The 13,867-nt window shown below is 38.9% G+C and overlaps 1 protein-coding gene across 2 annotated transcripts in view; it reads left to right on the top strand.

Moving 5' to 3' along the window:
• Positions 1-13,867, top strand: part of PNPLA8 (patatin like phospholipase domain containing 8) — a 70,487-nt gene that overhangs the window by 28,283 nt on the left and 28,337 nt on the right. For both annotated transcript variants that reach the window (XM_039506441.1, XM_039506450.1), the window contains exons 7-8: positions 10,272-10,329; positions 13,077-13,271. In XM_039506441.1, the coding sequence (XP_039362375.1) occupies positions 10,272-10,329; positions 13,077-13,271 (253 nt within the window). The remainder of the gene's footprint in view (positions 1-10,271; positions 10,330-13,076; positions 13,272-13,867) is intronic.

The following is a 13,867-nucleotide window of genomic DNA, read 5'->3' as shown; positions in this document are numbered from 1 at the left end:
CAGGATCTTTGGTCCTCAATGGAATTTGCTCTTCATATCAATGTCAGAGAGCTCAGGGTGATTCATCTTTCCTGTCATGGTTTCCTACCTCTCATTGCAGGGAGAAACCTGTTTGTCTTTATAGATAACATGGCAACAATGTTTTACTCAACAGGAAGGGAGGAGCTCAATCCTCCCTTTTGTGTCAGAAAGAAATTCACCTGTAGGAATTTTGTATAGCCCATTCAATCAACCTCGAGGCCTCATACCTTCCGGGGGCGCAGAACCGGGGTGGATAAAAATCAGTGATTTTTAAAAAATAAAAATAAAAAAATCAGATTTTTTTTAATTTAAATTGGATTATTTTGATAAAATACTTTTTGAGGAAAAAATTTATCCAAAGATAGTTTTAATTAAGATACATTATAGCTCGAAGATATCTCATCATGGAATAAGGATTATAAATTCTAATTCTATAGTATGAGACAATTTATTCATGTAATATTTAAGAAAAGTTTTGTAAATGAGTTCCAACAGTTCATGGATTAGGGACCCAATCTTATGGGATTCCAGGGGCTTCTGTATAGATTATTTAGGTTAATCTTTCTATCTATCCAATGGAACTCAGTGCTCAGTCTAGAAGATACCATCAGAGATGCTTAGTTTTGCAGTTCTCAAACTGTGGTTTTGTGTCTCCGGAGATAACATGCTTGTTAACAGCAAAAAATTTTTAAAATAAATATATAGAGGTGATAAATAACAGACCTCAACCCTATTGTCCTTCTGCAAATTTGTCTACACAGAGTCAATCCCTTACCTCTCTCTAAAAGGGCAAAGTTTCAAAAAGTCAAATGAATAGAAGATTGTTGGGGGCGGAATAGATCTGTACAAGGAGAAGAAGTCTGGAAATGAATGTGAGAAGGGAGGGACAGACAGTAGAAACAAAAGTGAAACTGTTTGAGCAGCATGTTCCAGAAGTCTTGAGGTCTTTCTGAGTGTGGCCTTCATTGATTTGAGATCTACCATACCATCTCTCACTAGAAGGTAAAACATATAATGGTAGCAGGCTGTAAAAGAGACCCAGTTTGGGAATATTTTAATGAAGTTCCTCTACCTGTGGGTAAGACAGGCATGCATGCAAAATGCAAACAGAGCGACAAAGAAATACAAGGCCTGGTTGCTCGAATGAAACAAATCACTTTAAAAATGTATGGCGTGTACCTTCTAAAAATGAAACCTACATCTATCTCTGAGTTGTGAAGAATATGTATTAAGGTTATAACAACCAACAAGAATGCATTTATGTAGAAATCCATGATTAAATTGAGTCTTCCTGACTAGTGATTTAAATCAAATCTACCCTGCACAGAACAAACTAGCAGATCACCTGAGCAGGTCTTTCTCCAGATACCGTGAGTGGTCTCTTCGTCTAGATGTAGCCAGATACATTTTCCAGCAGGGGGTACTCCCCAAATTTACCTAATTACGAATAAATACAACAAAAAATGTCACCAATTCTGTTCCCTACCAGGCCACAGGACAGATTCCACCTCAGATGCCTTCCTGCTACCCTGGATGGGAAAGCTTTATTTTGCTTTTCCCCCAATCCTACTCCCACACAGAGCACTACTAAAAATCAAGTGAGACCACTCCTGGGTTATAGTAATAGCCACAGCATAACCCTGCTAACACTGGCTCTCCATTCTACTGGATCTCTCAATGGAGACTCCAGTCTCACTTCTGTTGCACGTCTTGGAAGTTCCATGGCTAAATCCCAAAGAGCAGGCTTGCTTGGAGCAAGTCCACCAGGTCTTACTAGATATTAGAAATCCCTCCACCAGGACCACCTACCTGTCAAAATGAAAGCAGTTGTACATCTGGACTTGTCAAACCAGAGTCTCACTGATGCATTCATCCATCAAAGAAAAACTCAACTATCTGCTGAACCTGAAACAGTACAAACTTAGCAATTTTCCTCTATCATTGTTCATCTGACAGCAGTATCAGCTTTCTGCCCTCACGTGGACTGTTCTGTTTTTTTCTAATGACATGACAATTAGACTCCTTAAAGGCATGGAAAGATCATACCCTCAACTAAGGGAGCCCATTTCCCCTTGGGATTTGAACTTAGTTTTGTCTAAACTTATGGGATCCTCTAGCAGTGTGCTCCTTATTATACCTTTCCTGGAATGTGGTTTTCCTACTGCCAGAAGGGTCTCTCAACTGCACATCTTCACATACAAACCACTGTACACAGTCTTCTTTAAAGATAAGGTGTATTTACACCCTCTTTCAAGGTTTCTCTTTAAGGTAGTTTCAGATTTTCATATCAATAAATTTACTTGCCTGTATTTTACCCAAAACCACATGCAAATAGGGATGAGCCATGGCTCCGCACACTGGATGTTAAACAAGCACTATTGTTCTACATAGACCAAACTGTTTTCTCAGTCCACTCAACTGTTCATGGTCATAGCAGACAGAAAGAAAGGTCTTACAGTCTCCACACCAAGAATTTAATCTTGGATAACTTCTTGTATCCTTTTGTGTTATAATCTTGCAGGTGTCTCTCCTCCAGGCAAGCCAAATCACAAATATCCTCAACGGCATCCCTAGCGGAGATCCCTATCCATTTGCAAACCAGCAACCTGGTCATCGATGCACACTTTCTCCTCCCATTATGCCACCACTCAGTACTCAAGAGATGGTGCTAAATTTGCTCGATCTGTAGTGCAGTCTTTGTGTACATGAACTCCAATCCCTCCGCCTGTTTAACTTTTTGGGAGTCACCAAGAGTGGAATGAACATGTGCAATCACTCAAAGAAGAAAAAACAGTTACTAACCTTTTGTAACTATTGTTCTTCGAGATGTGTTGCACATGTCCCCATTCCATGAGCTGCCCTCCTACCCTTCTGCGTCGGAGTTTCCACAAGGAAGGAACTGAGGAGACTGGGGGGTCAACTGGACCCTTTGTGTCAATGCCAGCAGCATGCAGCAGCAGAGGTGATCAGGCCACCCTGACAGGTACCACTGAAGGAAAAGTTTCTGGTGACTGTGCGTGGGGCACACACATGCACAAAGAGTGGAATGGACATGTGCAACACATCTCAAAGAACAAAAGTTACAAAAAGTTAGTAATCAACCATCTTAAGCAAAATTGAGATAGGGAATCATTCTACTGAAATAGACTCCTACATTAAAATCCTTCATTAGCTGACTTCTGATATTGTCAGAAGTAACTGAAATACTATGTGGGAGTAAAGACAGTTAAAAAGCATAATGTAGAAAAGTGTTTCACTATTGAAGTAGAAGAGGAAAACATGGAGTTGGATAATCCTGCAAGTGAGACACCTTCAGCATCACTGTTATCCTCAAAACAGCCGTGATGATATATTTAGTCATTGTTTCAGGCTTTTCAGTAGCTCTTCAACTTCATTCAGGAGTTCTCTTTGTCTTTGACATCCTGAAAATGGCGGATACCAATCTTTGAATATGCTATAATATCATAGTGTAAAGGCAAAAGAGAGGTACTTGATAAGAAAGTTTTGTCCTCCTTTTATGCCAACCACCCTGCAGTGTATGATAAAATAAATAATTAGAGCTCTTTGTTTTGGATATTCTCCTCCAGACAGGTTTAAACTCTCAGGTCCACTAGTAGGTCTGCAAATGAAGAAACACAGTATTAAAAAACGAAACAAAAGTCCAATGTAAAATGATTGGTTGAATATGAAGAATGATCCGATAATGGTGACAAGCACCCATTCAGGAAAAATGCATTCCTATTTAGTTATAGTTTCCCTTTCTGAAAGGAAAATCACAGAACTATTGTGTCCAGATGTCTGAAGATGCTATCCAAGAATTCAGAGAAAGGAGTGGGACTAAAAAATCTTTGTCATTTGGTCAGACAACAAAAAAGAAAAAGACGAGAACTTTCTCATGTGCAGTTATCTGATATATTTGTCCAATCCTATTTAAACCCCATTTATAAAGAAGTAGCATCTAACACAGTCCAGTGCACACTTTTAAATTTCAAAAATTCTTCCACATCCACCTTCAGTGTTAGAGGGTTGAAAAAAAATGATTGAGTTTCAGCTTCCCAATTATGCTCAACAGAATCTTCTCAGGAAAATTGTCTCCATGTTTACATTCATTTGCCCTAAATGTGAAACTTTTACTGAGCTCAGGGAGGACATTTTGATCAAAACAAAACATGCATTGTATATGAGTTACAATATAGGGAGCTATTACATTTAACAAAAGCAATTATAAGAGGCCTTGGAAGGACTTTTGACAGATTAGGCCAGTATTGTCGGCAATCTAATCTAATTAACAAATATTTGAAACTCCTGAAATACAAAATCAAAACACTATTCAGAGATGTTATAGGTCAGTACAACTGGTCATTAATGCAAATGTCATATAGTGAGCCCAGACAAGGAGGAAAGGGTTGAAATTTAAGATTGAAGAGTCAGATTTGTATCCAAAATCTGTGTTTGTAGGTTGTTGCATTTTATTACATCAAAATGGTGGAAAGTTGTGGAAGTAAAATCCCACAAGACCTTATATTCTAATTTAACTGTTCTAAGTGTTTAAAATAATTGCAATTCTGTTCGTCCATCTCAGCATCAATTGAACGTGTTTATAGCACATTCTGATTTGTTTGGTCAAACTTCATAATAGACTAGAGCAGTGGTTTTCAAACTTTTTTTCTGGTGACCCAGTTGAAGAAAATTATTGATGCCCACGACCTATCGGAGCTGGGATGAGGGGTTTGGGATGTGGGAGGGGCTCAGGGCTGGGGCAGAGGGCTGGGGTGTTGGTGGGGGTCAGGGCTCTGGGGTGGGGGTGCAGGCTCTGGGGTAGGGCTGTGGATGAGGGGTTTGGGATGCAGGAGGAGGCTCCATTTTGGGGGGGGGCTCAGGGCTGGGGCAGGGGGTGCGGTGTGGGAGGGGGTCTGGGCTAGGGGTGCAGGCTCTGGGGTGGGGCTGGAGATGAGGGGTTTGGGGGGGACTCAGGGCTGGGGCAGGGTATTGGGGCACCGGCTTACCTTGGGTGGCTGTGGTCAGTGGCACAGCGGTGGTGCTAAGGCAGGCTTCCTGCCTGTCCTGGCACCGTGGACCGCGCTGCAGCCAGCAGCAGGTCCGACTCCTAGGCAGAGGCGCGCCAGCAGCTCCGCGCAGCTCTCCCCTGCAGGCACTACCCCCGCAGCTCCCATTGGCCAGTTCCCGGCCAATGGGAGTGCAGAGCCGATGATTGAGGTGGGGGCACAATCCTCTGTGGTCCCCTCACCTAGGAGCCGGACCTGCTGCTGGCTGCTTCCGGGGAGCAGCTCGGTGTCAGAACAGGTAGGGACTAGCCTTCCTTAGCTGGGCAGCACTGCCAGTGAGACTTTTAACCCCCGGTCGGTGATGCTGACCAGAGCCGCCGCGACCCACTACTGTCTCACGACCCGCAGTTTGAAAACTACTTTTTCTAGCCCCTAGTCCAGTGAATAAATCAGTGAAAGTTCATTTAGCTCCAAGGGAGGATACAGAACAGTGGAGCCTAACCAGTTAGTAGACTGGGGAAATGATTGTTGTGTTCATATATTGTATTTGCAGAATTGTGAACATTTCATTTTGGACAATGTGTGTGCTTTTGCAGCGGATAGCATGTTTTATTTTGCTTTTCAAAAAACCTTTGGGTTTTTTCCCTAGAAAAATTCCTTTCTTTCTTTCTTTCTTCCCTGCCCCCTTGGTTTGGTGAAAGTCAAAACCAACTTGTCAGGAAATACTATACACACGCTTTTATGAAAATGAAAATGTACTGTGGCTACAAAGAACACAGGAGGAAGGCAGTGTATTGATTAAGCACTCTAGTCCTGTACGCTTTTTGTGATGCGGATGGTGGCAAGGCAATTACTGTCATCTTCATGTTATGCATTTTGTCTACAAGTTAAACTGAAAATTAAAATCCATGAACGTTAATTTGTTAACTGTTGACCTGATCCTACAATGAGATTTGGGAAGGCTCAGGGCAGACTCTATGCCCACACAGTGTTCCATTGCATTCAGTGGGGTTCCACACAGGTCATCCTGCAGCAGCTGAGCTTTAAAATATATACAGATGCCCCCTGACTTATACAATTGTTCCGTTCCGGAAAGCCTTGCATAACTCGAATTTTGCGTAAGTCAGAAACGTATGCCCATACGTTACGCAAACTTTTCTGCAACTCGAAAATCATATTTCTGGCTTATGGAACTTTTTCCGTAAGTGTAAATTTGCATAAGTTGGGTCTTGCATAACCCGGGGAGTGTCTGTACTAAAAAAATGTTATTCAGATTGGATGGCATTTCTGTAGATGCTTCAGTAAGGAAATTAGATTAAGCTCACTTCCAGTCATTGCAGAATATACAAGGCAGTTTAACTTTACATGCCTTCTTTGTGCTAACTTGTTCTGTTCAAAATACAGAGATAAATTACGGTTGTCTTCCTTGCTTGAAACCATAGGGTATCTAATACAGAATTTGCTCTAGTATATATTAATACACACACTTTTTGACAGAACAATTCTAATAACAGTAATAAAGCTAATGTTTTACCTACAATTTTGGGGCATGTGGTATAAAGCCTACTTGGGAAATTGCAACTAATTTTGGTGAACAGTAACTTTTTGCTATAAGTAATGTAGAGAATTTGCTTCCATATTAATCTTATGCATATTTCTTTGTGTTTTAATTTTAATTGAGCCACCTACTTTGCTTTTCATTTAATTTGATGTCTTCCTATCTTAGCATCATTAAGATAATTACATTTATGACATGTAGCTACTTATTCGTTTCCATTTTCTTCCTGCTGAAATCAATTTACATAATACCATACTGAGTTAAATCTGCAAGAAAAAATAGAGGTATAGTTTTGTTCCATATTGTTGGATTTTGTATTGAATTGAGTTTGAATGTGTTTTTTGTTTTGTGCTTGAATAGTGTCTACTATATGCAGAAGAATTATTTGGGAGGGAGCAGCAGTGAGGTTTTGACAAACTAGCCAAAATGCTGGTACCTTTAGGGGAATTGATTTGTATATAACTGTGATTCTCAACCTATTTACCATTGTGGACCACATCCCATACTCTGACAAATGAAATTGAGTGTTGATAAATGCAAAGTAAAGCATATTGCAGGGAAAAATGTAACTCCCCCTACACCTTGCAGGTTTCTAATTAACTTTATTACCTCAGGAAAGGGACTTGGTGTCATTGTGGACGACTCAGTGAAGACGACCTGTGCCCACAAACAAACAGGATGTTTGGATGCATAGGAAATAGATTGGATAATACACAAAATATTATGATTCCATTATATGAAGCAATGGTGCAGCTTTAGTGACGAAACTGAATGCAGTACAAGTCACCTCATTTCAGAAATGATAGAAGAGTTAGAGGAGGCTTAGAAAAGGGTCACCTATTATTTATGTCATGGAAAAACTCTTAAAGGAAGAGAGAGTGAAAAGATTGGGATTGTTTCCTTTTGAAGGGAGACAAATGAGAGGGGGCATGACAAAAGTATATAAAATTATGACTAGTATAGAGAAGGTAACCCAAAAACAAGAGGATACACAATGAAAATTAAAAATGGTCTAATTCAAAACTAGTAACAGACAATGACTTGTACCATTGGATGAAAATTAGACTGTGGAGCTCATTGCCTTGGGATGTTGTTGATGCCGTATGCTTAGCAAGATTCAAAAATTAATTGGACGCTTACGTGAATGTTAAGAATATCGAGTTGTTATAAATAATGCTAACAAATTTGTAGAGGATGCTGGTGCAACAGTAACATTTCTCTGCCTGAGTTGGTCTTGAAAAATTACCCAACATCTACTACCCCAAAGGCTAAGCCTACTTTTCGGGGTGAAATACACCAGTGGTCCAAGCCACGCTTCCCAAGGGCAATTCCCTATCCCAAGTCTCACCCAAGCCATACACACCTTTTACTTGGTCTTCCACTGGTCCTCTTCTTCAATCCACACAATCTAGTCTCTATAAACAAATCAAAGAATGCCAACCCCAAATAAACAGTCAACTCCCCAGCTCTACTGGCCATGGGCAACACAAGCACTCCCCTCTAAGCATTGCAGTCTCTCTAAAGGTTAGCAATTGGTACTCTCCAGCCCTTGAGCATTTTCCTGGAATGTCCAGTTCCTGGTCCACTGGACACTCAAGGTATTGAGATCTGCTGCTTTCAAAAAATAGGACATCCCAGCTTACAAGTTTTATCTTAGATCAGTGCCCCAGTGAACACACAGCACTTACGTATGTTTATAGTGAAATCAAGTATTTAAAGAGATTCAAGTAGTAGCAAGTACAAGTATTGAAAACAAGTGCTTAAATATAAAATAAAATTATAACATTCATTCTAGAGCCTAGACTGAAATACTGTCATGTATAGTAAAGTAATGCTCCCCCAAAATCATTGCAGCACTTTACAACCAGGTTTGGCTGTGATCCATCTCTTCATGAGATACAAATGCTTTCAGCTTCCCTCCTAGGTGAAGGACTCCAGTGCTTCTTTGCTTCCCAAAATATACCAGTCCCATCTTATGTCTTTTATTCATCAACAGGAACACTCCCCATGGTGTTTTTTTCATCTTGTATTCTTTCATGCAAATAGGCATACAATACACAATACCCAAATGGCCAGATAGGGAGATAAGTGTCTGCTAGCTCTTGTCTGAAAGGATCATGTCTGCGTATGTCACTTCCTGGTGACCTGCTTTAATGTCAAGACCTTAAGAACATAATTTTTGGTATAGATATGTAACTCCTTAAATATTATCAATACATATGTTTCTCAATGATTATAACAACCAGTGGGATACCAGCTCTCAGTACAGACCTTACATGCCGCCCCTTGATGAACTATTATGTGTATATCTGACCCAGAGGATCCCTGTAAATCCCTATGCACTCCCTGTGCCCTCTGCCAGTTGGCACCAAGCGTTTGCTAGGTCACAGAACCACCTTAACTAGTGACTGTGGCAGCACTGGAATTGTCTTTGCAGACTTAGGAAGACAGCACCCCACTGGTTTAAACTTGGGCTGTGTTCAGAAGGTTGTTGTGATTATCAAGAGGGCTAGAATTTTTTTATGTAAATGAAAGCTTGTATTCTGCAGAAGCTGAGGGAATTTGGCTTGGACAAGAGCCTACTATCCATAACTTGTAGATTTTTCAAGCTGTCCCACAAGAACGTCTATTTTAAGGTGTAAATTAATTTTGTTACCTCTGATCTTTCGTCTCAGCTATCTTCTGATACAAAGCCCTTTGCACAGTTCTGCTTCCATGCTTTCTACCCAAACCAGTCTTGGATCATGTAATGAGGTCATCTTCTGATTCAGATGCTGCAGCACTAACCCTAAAGTTGATATGATGATGAATTCAGCTTTGGATGATTCGCATGGTTTCTCCTTAGCAGTTGGGAGAGTTGTAAAGAATCTATGCAGAATGAAGAATAGATATTTTAACTTCTGTTTTCTTGCTGCATGCTTTATATTCTAAAAAACTTGAAATTGTGATGGGGTTTTTAATTTCAAGAAAGATGTTTTTATTTCTTTTTTGATAATGGTCTACACCTCAGCAAGAATGACTTCCATTAAAGTAAAATCACTACATTTAAGAATTCCCTTTTCAAGTCCCAAACAATCAAAGTAACTTTAATTACCTTTCCCATTGATTTAAAATTAAGTACATGCTTAAATACTTTGCTGTACTGAGGCCTCAGTCATTCTTTTCAAATCATTTGAATACTGAATTCATCATTTCCAACCTCTGAGAAGATACAGTGGGTGAAATCTGGGGTCTGTTGAAGTCAATGGCAAAACTCCCATATACTTCAGTGGAGCCAGGATTTCACCCTGTGTATTTTAAATAGAAAATATCAGAAGTAAAAGTAGGCATAAATGACTAGTTTTGACTATGCACTGGTGGGGGAGCCGTGTCGGTCCCAAGATATTAGAGAGACAAGGTGGGAGAGATAATAATAGGCCACTTCACCTTGAATGGTCCCTTGAAATATGTTTTAACTATTTATGCTACACAATCTGTTCCATCTTGTGTTTAGCTGTGACACACTGAGTAAGTTTCCCAGACCTGAAGAAGAGCTCTGTGTAAGCTCAAAAACTTCTCTCTCACCAACAGAAGTTAGTCTAATAAAACATTACCTCTCCCTACTTGTCTCTTTGGTGTTGACTAATATATTGTTCTGATGATGCCAAAACTGGTGATGCGTTTTCATTTTTTTACCTATTATATAGAGATAGAATGGGATCGGATCTCATGATTGAAACTGCAAGAAATCCCAGATGTCCTAAGGTAAGTGAAGATTTTCAAAAACTAATATTGTACTGAAAAAAATTTATTAGGAACATATAGCTTTGGGTGACAGTGCCACCACTTGACAAATGTTATTTGTACAAATTGCATGATTTTTTGTAACCTATACTCTGAAAAGTATCTATTAAAAACAATCCCCATTTAAAAATTAAAATTCCACAAGATATCTTAAATATTTGCCAATCCTGCTGCAGTAGTCTTTTACTTCTTAGCTGATAAGTGTCCTGATTTTAGATACATTAATTCCCATGAGATGTTGTTTGTGAACTGACTACTAATACATACATCTCGCTTTTATGTCACATCTTGGATTCTACAGAGATTTGCTATTTTGTCCTAGAATCCTTTGTGTTTCCTTACAGTCCTCTGATGTTGGCTGTTAACTTTCTTCCTGTGGGTGGTATGAGAGAGCTAGTAGTCTCTCCCTATTTGATCCGCATCACCAGGTTTCCTCTTGTCCCTTTAGTAGGTAGTGAGTGATCTCTTTGCCTGTAGCATATGAAGGGCACTAATTAATTGGAGGGGTTATATCTAGCATAGTACAACAGAGAAAAATGAGAAAGGAGAGGGTATTTTGTTTTTGTTATTAGGAAGGAGAAGAAATAAAATAGCACATGGTTAAGAACAATTTGGTAATTAACAGGTGTCTTAGTGTCATTATAGTACTATATTCAATATTTTACTATTAAATGGTAAAGGTTCAGATTCTCACAAGGTTGCTCTCAACTCCTATTGAATTCAGTAGGAGTTGGATGCTTAGTGCCTTGCAGGAAGCATTTAGTACTTCACAGATTAGGATTATATCCTGAAGTGAAAAATGTGTAGGTGTTAAAAAAACAAATACACTATACGTTTTTCAGTGTGATCGTATTCCCATTGAAGTCAGTGGAAGTTTTGCCATTGGCTTCAATGGGAGCAGAAGACGACCTTTTTGGGGTGAACAGAAAATTGTACTTCATCATTTGTAGCTTTATCACTGACATATAGAAGTTTTACACATATTGGTTTTTTCCTGGTAAAGCCATATTTTCTGTGAATACAGTGATTTACTTGTAATTGTGCAACTGAGAGATACGCTAATATCATAACTTCAGCTTCAAGTGCTGATGAGTAATACTTTCACAGAAACAAAGACTACTTTGTAAACTAGTATGCAAATAGTATCACCCACCCACTAATTTGCCAAGAGGCATTGTTTTAGACAGTGCCAGCCATGGGCTATGCATCATCACTTAAAGATCTTGCAAATTCTTACCATCATATAGTAAGCATTTAGTAAATAGTGATTATAATTATGTGTAAGCATCTCTCTAAAACATGCAGATCGTTGCTTCCAGACCTTTCTTTCTGGGAAGGACTACTTTCTCTCTCCCACTTGGAATGATATGCACAATTCTTTTGTTCATGATATTTCAGTATCTTTATGGAAAATTCTAGAACTATAAAACGTAGGAGAATTTCATATTACTTATGATCTTAGTTATTATAGTTATATTATAATTTGATTAATTTTTTGTTGAAATATAGTGAATGTTTTTGATCTCTTTTGTTTTCCTGAGATAAGGAAGCTTGCCACAAGTGTAATACAAACGTGCACTTTATACATGAATTATTAAGATATGAGCCTCTGTGCTAGACTGGAGAATCTACAGTTACTTCTGTTGAGGCTTGTAACGTTAGGTACGTGTTGCACATCATTTTAACTCGGATAGTGCTATTTTCTGACTTTTTGAGTGCTCCTCTTTGCAGCCTTGACCACCTTTTAATGTAGTTCTTTGTGTTGATTAGAAATAACTATTTTATAGTAGCTCCAAGAAGCTGGAAATAACATCCACATAAGTTAAAAATAATAAAACACTTATTAGACATAGAGACTTGTCTTTAAACAGTTTTTTCTCCAACGTTTGCCTTTGCCTATAACTTACTAAAAAAAAACCATAATTTTATTTCAGGCATGTGACTATTTTCTATAAAATTTTAGTTGATAGAGTTGTGAAAAACAGAATATCAAATGGTGATAATCTCATTATTTCTCACTGAAAATAAGTTCAAGAAAAGGTATTTCACTGATTTACAGACTTTCTTAGTTAATATGGAGACCTGTTTTCTCTTGACTGTTGTAGCATAGGGTGCTGGTAACTCATGCCTGTTTGGAAGAGGAATAGGGAATTAAAAGTCTGTATGTTCTTTCTACTACCACCTCCAATTCAAAAACAAACAAAACTTTTCCCTCCGAGCTTTCTTTCCATTAAGTTCTGTCATCTTCCTTTTAAAGATAAAAATAATACAAGATGCTGGCTTTACCTCAGAGTTTGAGTTTCTCTGGCTTTTACGGGCGAGCAGATTCTTCGGGAGGAGGTATCTCAACTCTGCAGCTGTGACTCTGGTTGACGTGGGAGAAGCGTTGGTGAGCTCCACAGGGAGCAATGTCCATATTTCACAACCAGAAGGGCGATAGAACATGACATAGGATAGAAACAAAGAAGAAAATTTCTTGACTATACCTAATACAAAAAATTGGTTTACCAGAGTTGTAAATTACAAGGGATTCATTTTTGTTCAAGCTAGTCATGTGAATTTTATTTTCCTGTTTTACTTTAACGGTTGTATTGTCAGGTGTACTTGTACCCACAGCATGATGTACAAAGCTAATGTTTAAATCTTGTAGCTGTGGGAGATATAGTGTGTCGGTATCTGAAATTATCTTTATTTTTCTAATCTACTAGGTAGCTGCCGTAAGCACCATTGTAAACAGAGGAACACCACTGAAAGCATTTGTGTTTAGAAACTACAACCACCTTCCAGGTGTCAAGTCTCACTACATTGGAGGTTGTCAGTATAAATTATGGCAAGCCATTAGAGCATCATCTGCTGCACCAGGTTACTTTCAAGAGTATGTGCTGGGTAATGACCTTCATCAGGTAAGTTGACATCTGCATAAATAAATATCCTGTTACATTATATTTGGAGATGAACATTTAAGAACTATTATCATGTTTAATTCTAATCTTAGTAATTATTTATTTTTTAGATTATTAGGAAGTGGCAGCAGAGAGAAAATCCAGGAAGGTTAGGGGGAGGAAAGGAAACTCCTTGTTTCCTTATCAATTACAGAAGGGTTAAAAAGCATGAAGAGAGAGAATGTCTGTCTCTCTCTCACTCACCAACCCCTTCCACACACACATACTCCACCCTCGCCTTCAAATTCTTCTAATTCTGGAAGGAAACTATACAAGAGTTGCAAATTGCTTCCAAGTTCCTATTTACAACTGGTAATTCATTAAGCATTATTTCACTAAGCAGATGTTTTAACTAATATTAAACAATAGCATAAAGCGTGAAGAATACAAATTAGTACTATTCAGTGTTCCCTACACTAGTGAAGTTTATAATTTATTATTTCAATTCCCCTGACTGACAGTCATAACTCCTAAGAGAATTTCCCTTGCAATCCAAGACCACATGCTATGTTATGAGAATAGGCCTGCTGTCACAGCACCTCTTTTGGCAGCACCCA

The sequence above is a fragment of the Mauremys reevesii genome, linkage group 1 (genome assembly GCF_016161935.1).
Source record: "Mauremys reevesii isolate NIE-2019 linkage group 1, ASM1616193v1, whole genome shotgun sequence".
NCBI lineage: Eukaryota > Metazoa > Chordata > Testudines > Geoemydidae > Mauremys > Mauremys reevesii.
This window is presented reverse-complemented; position numbering and strand designations above follow the sequence as displayed.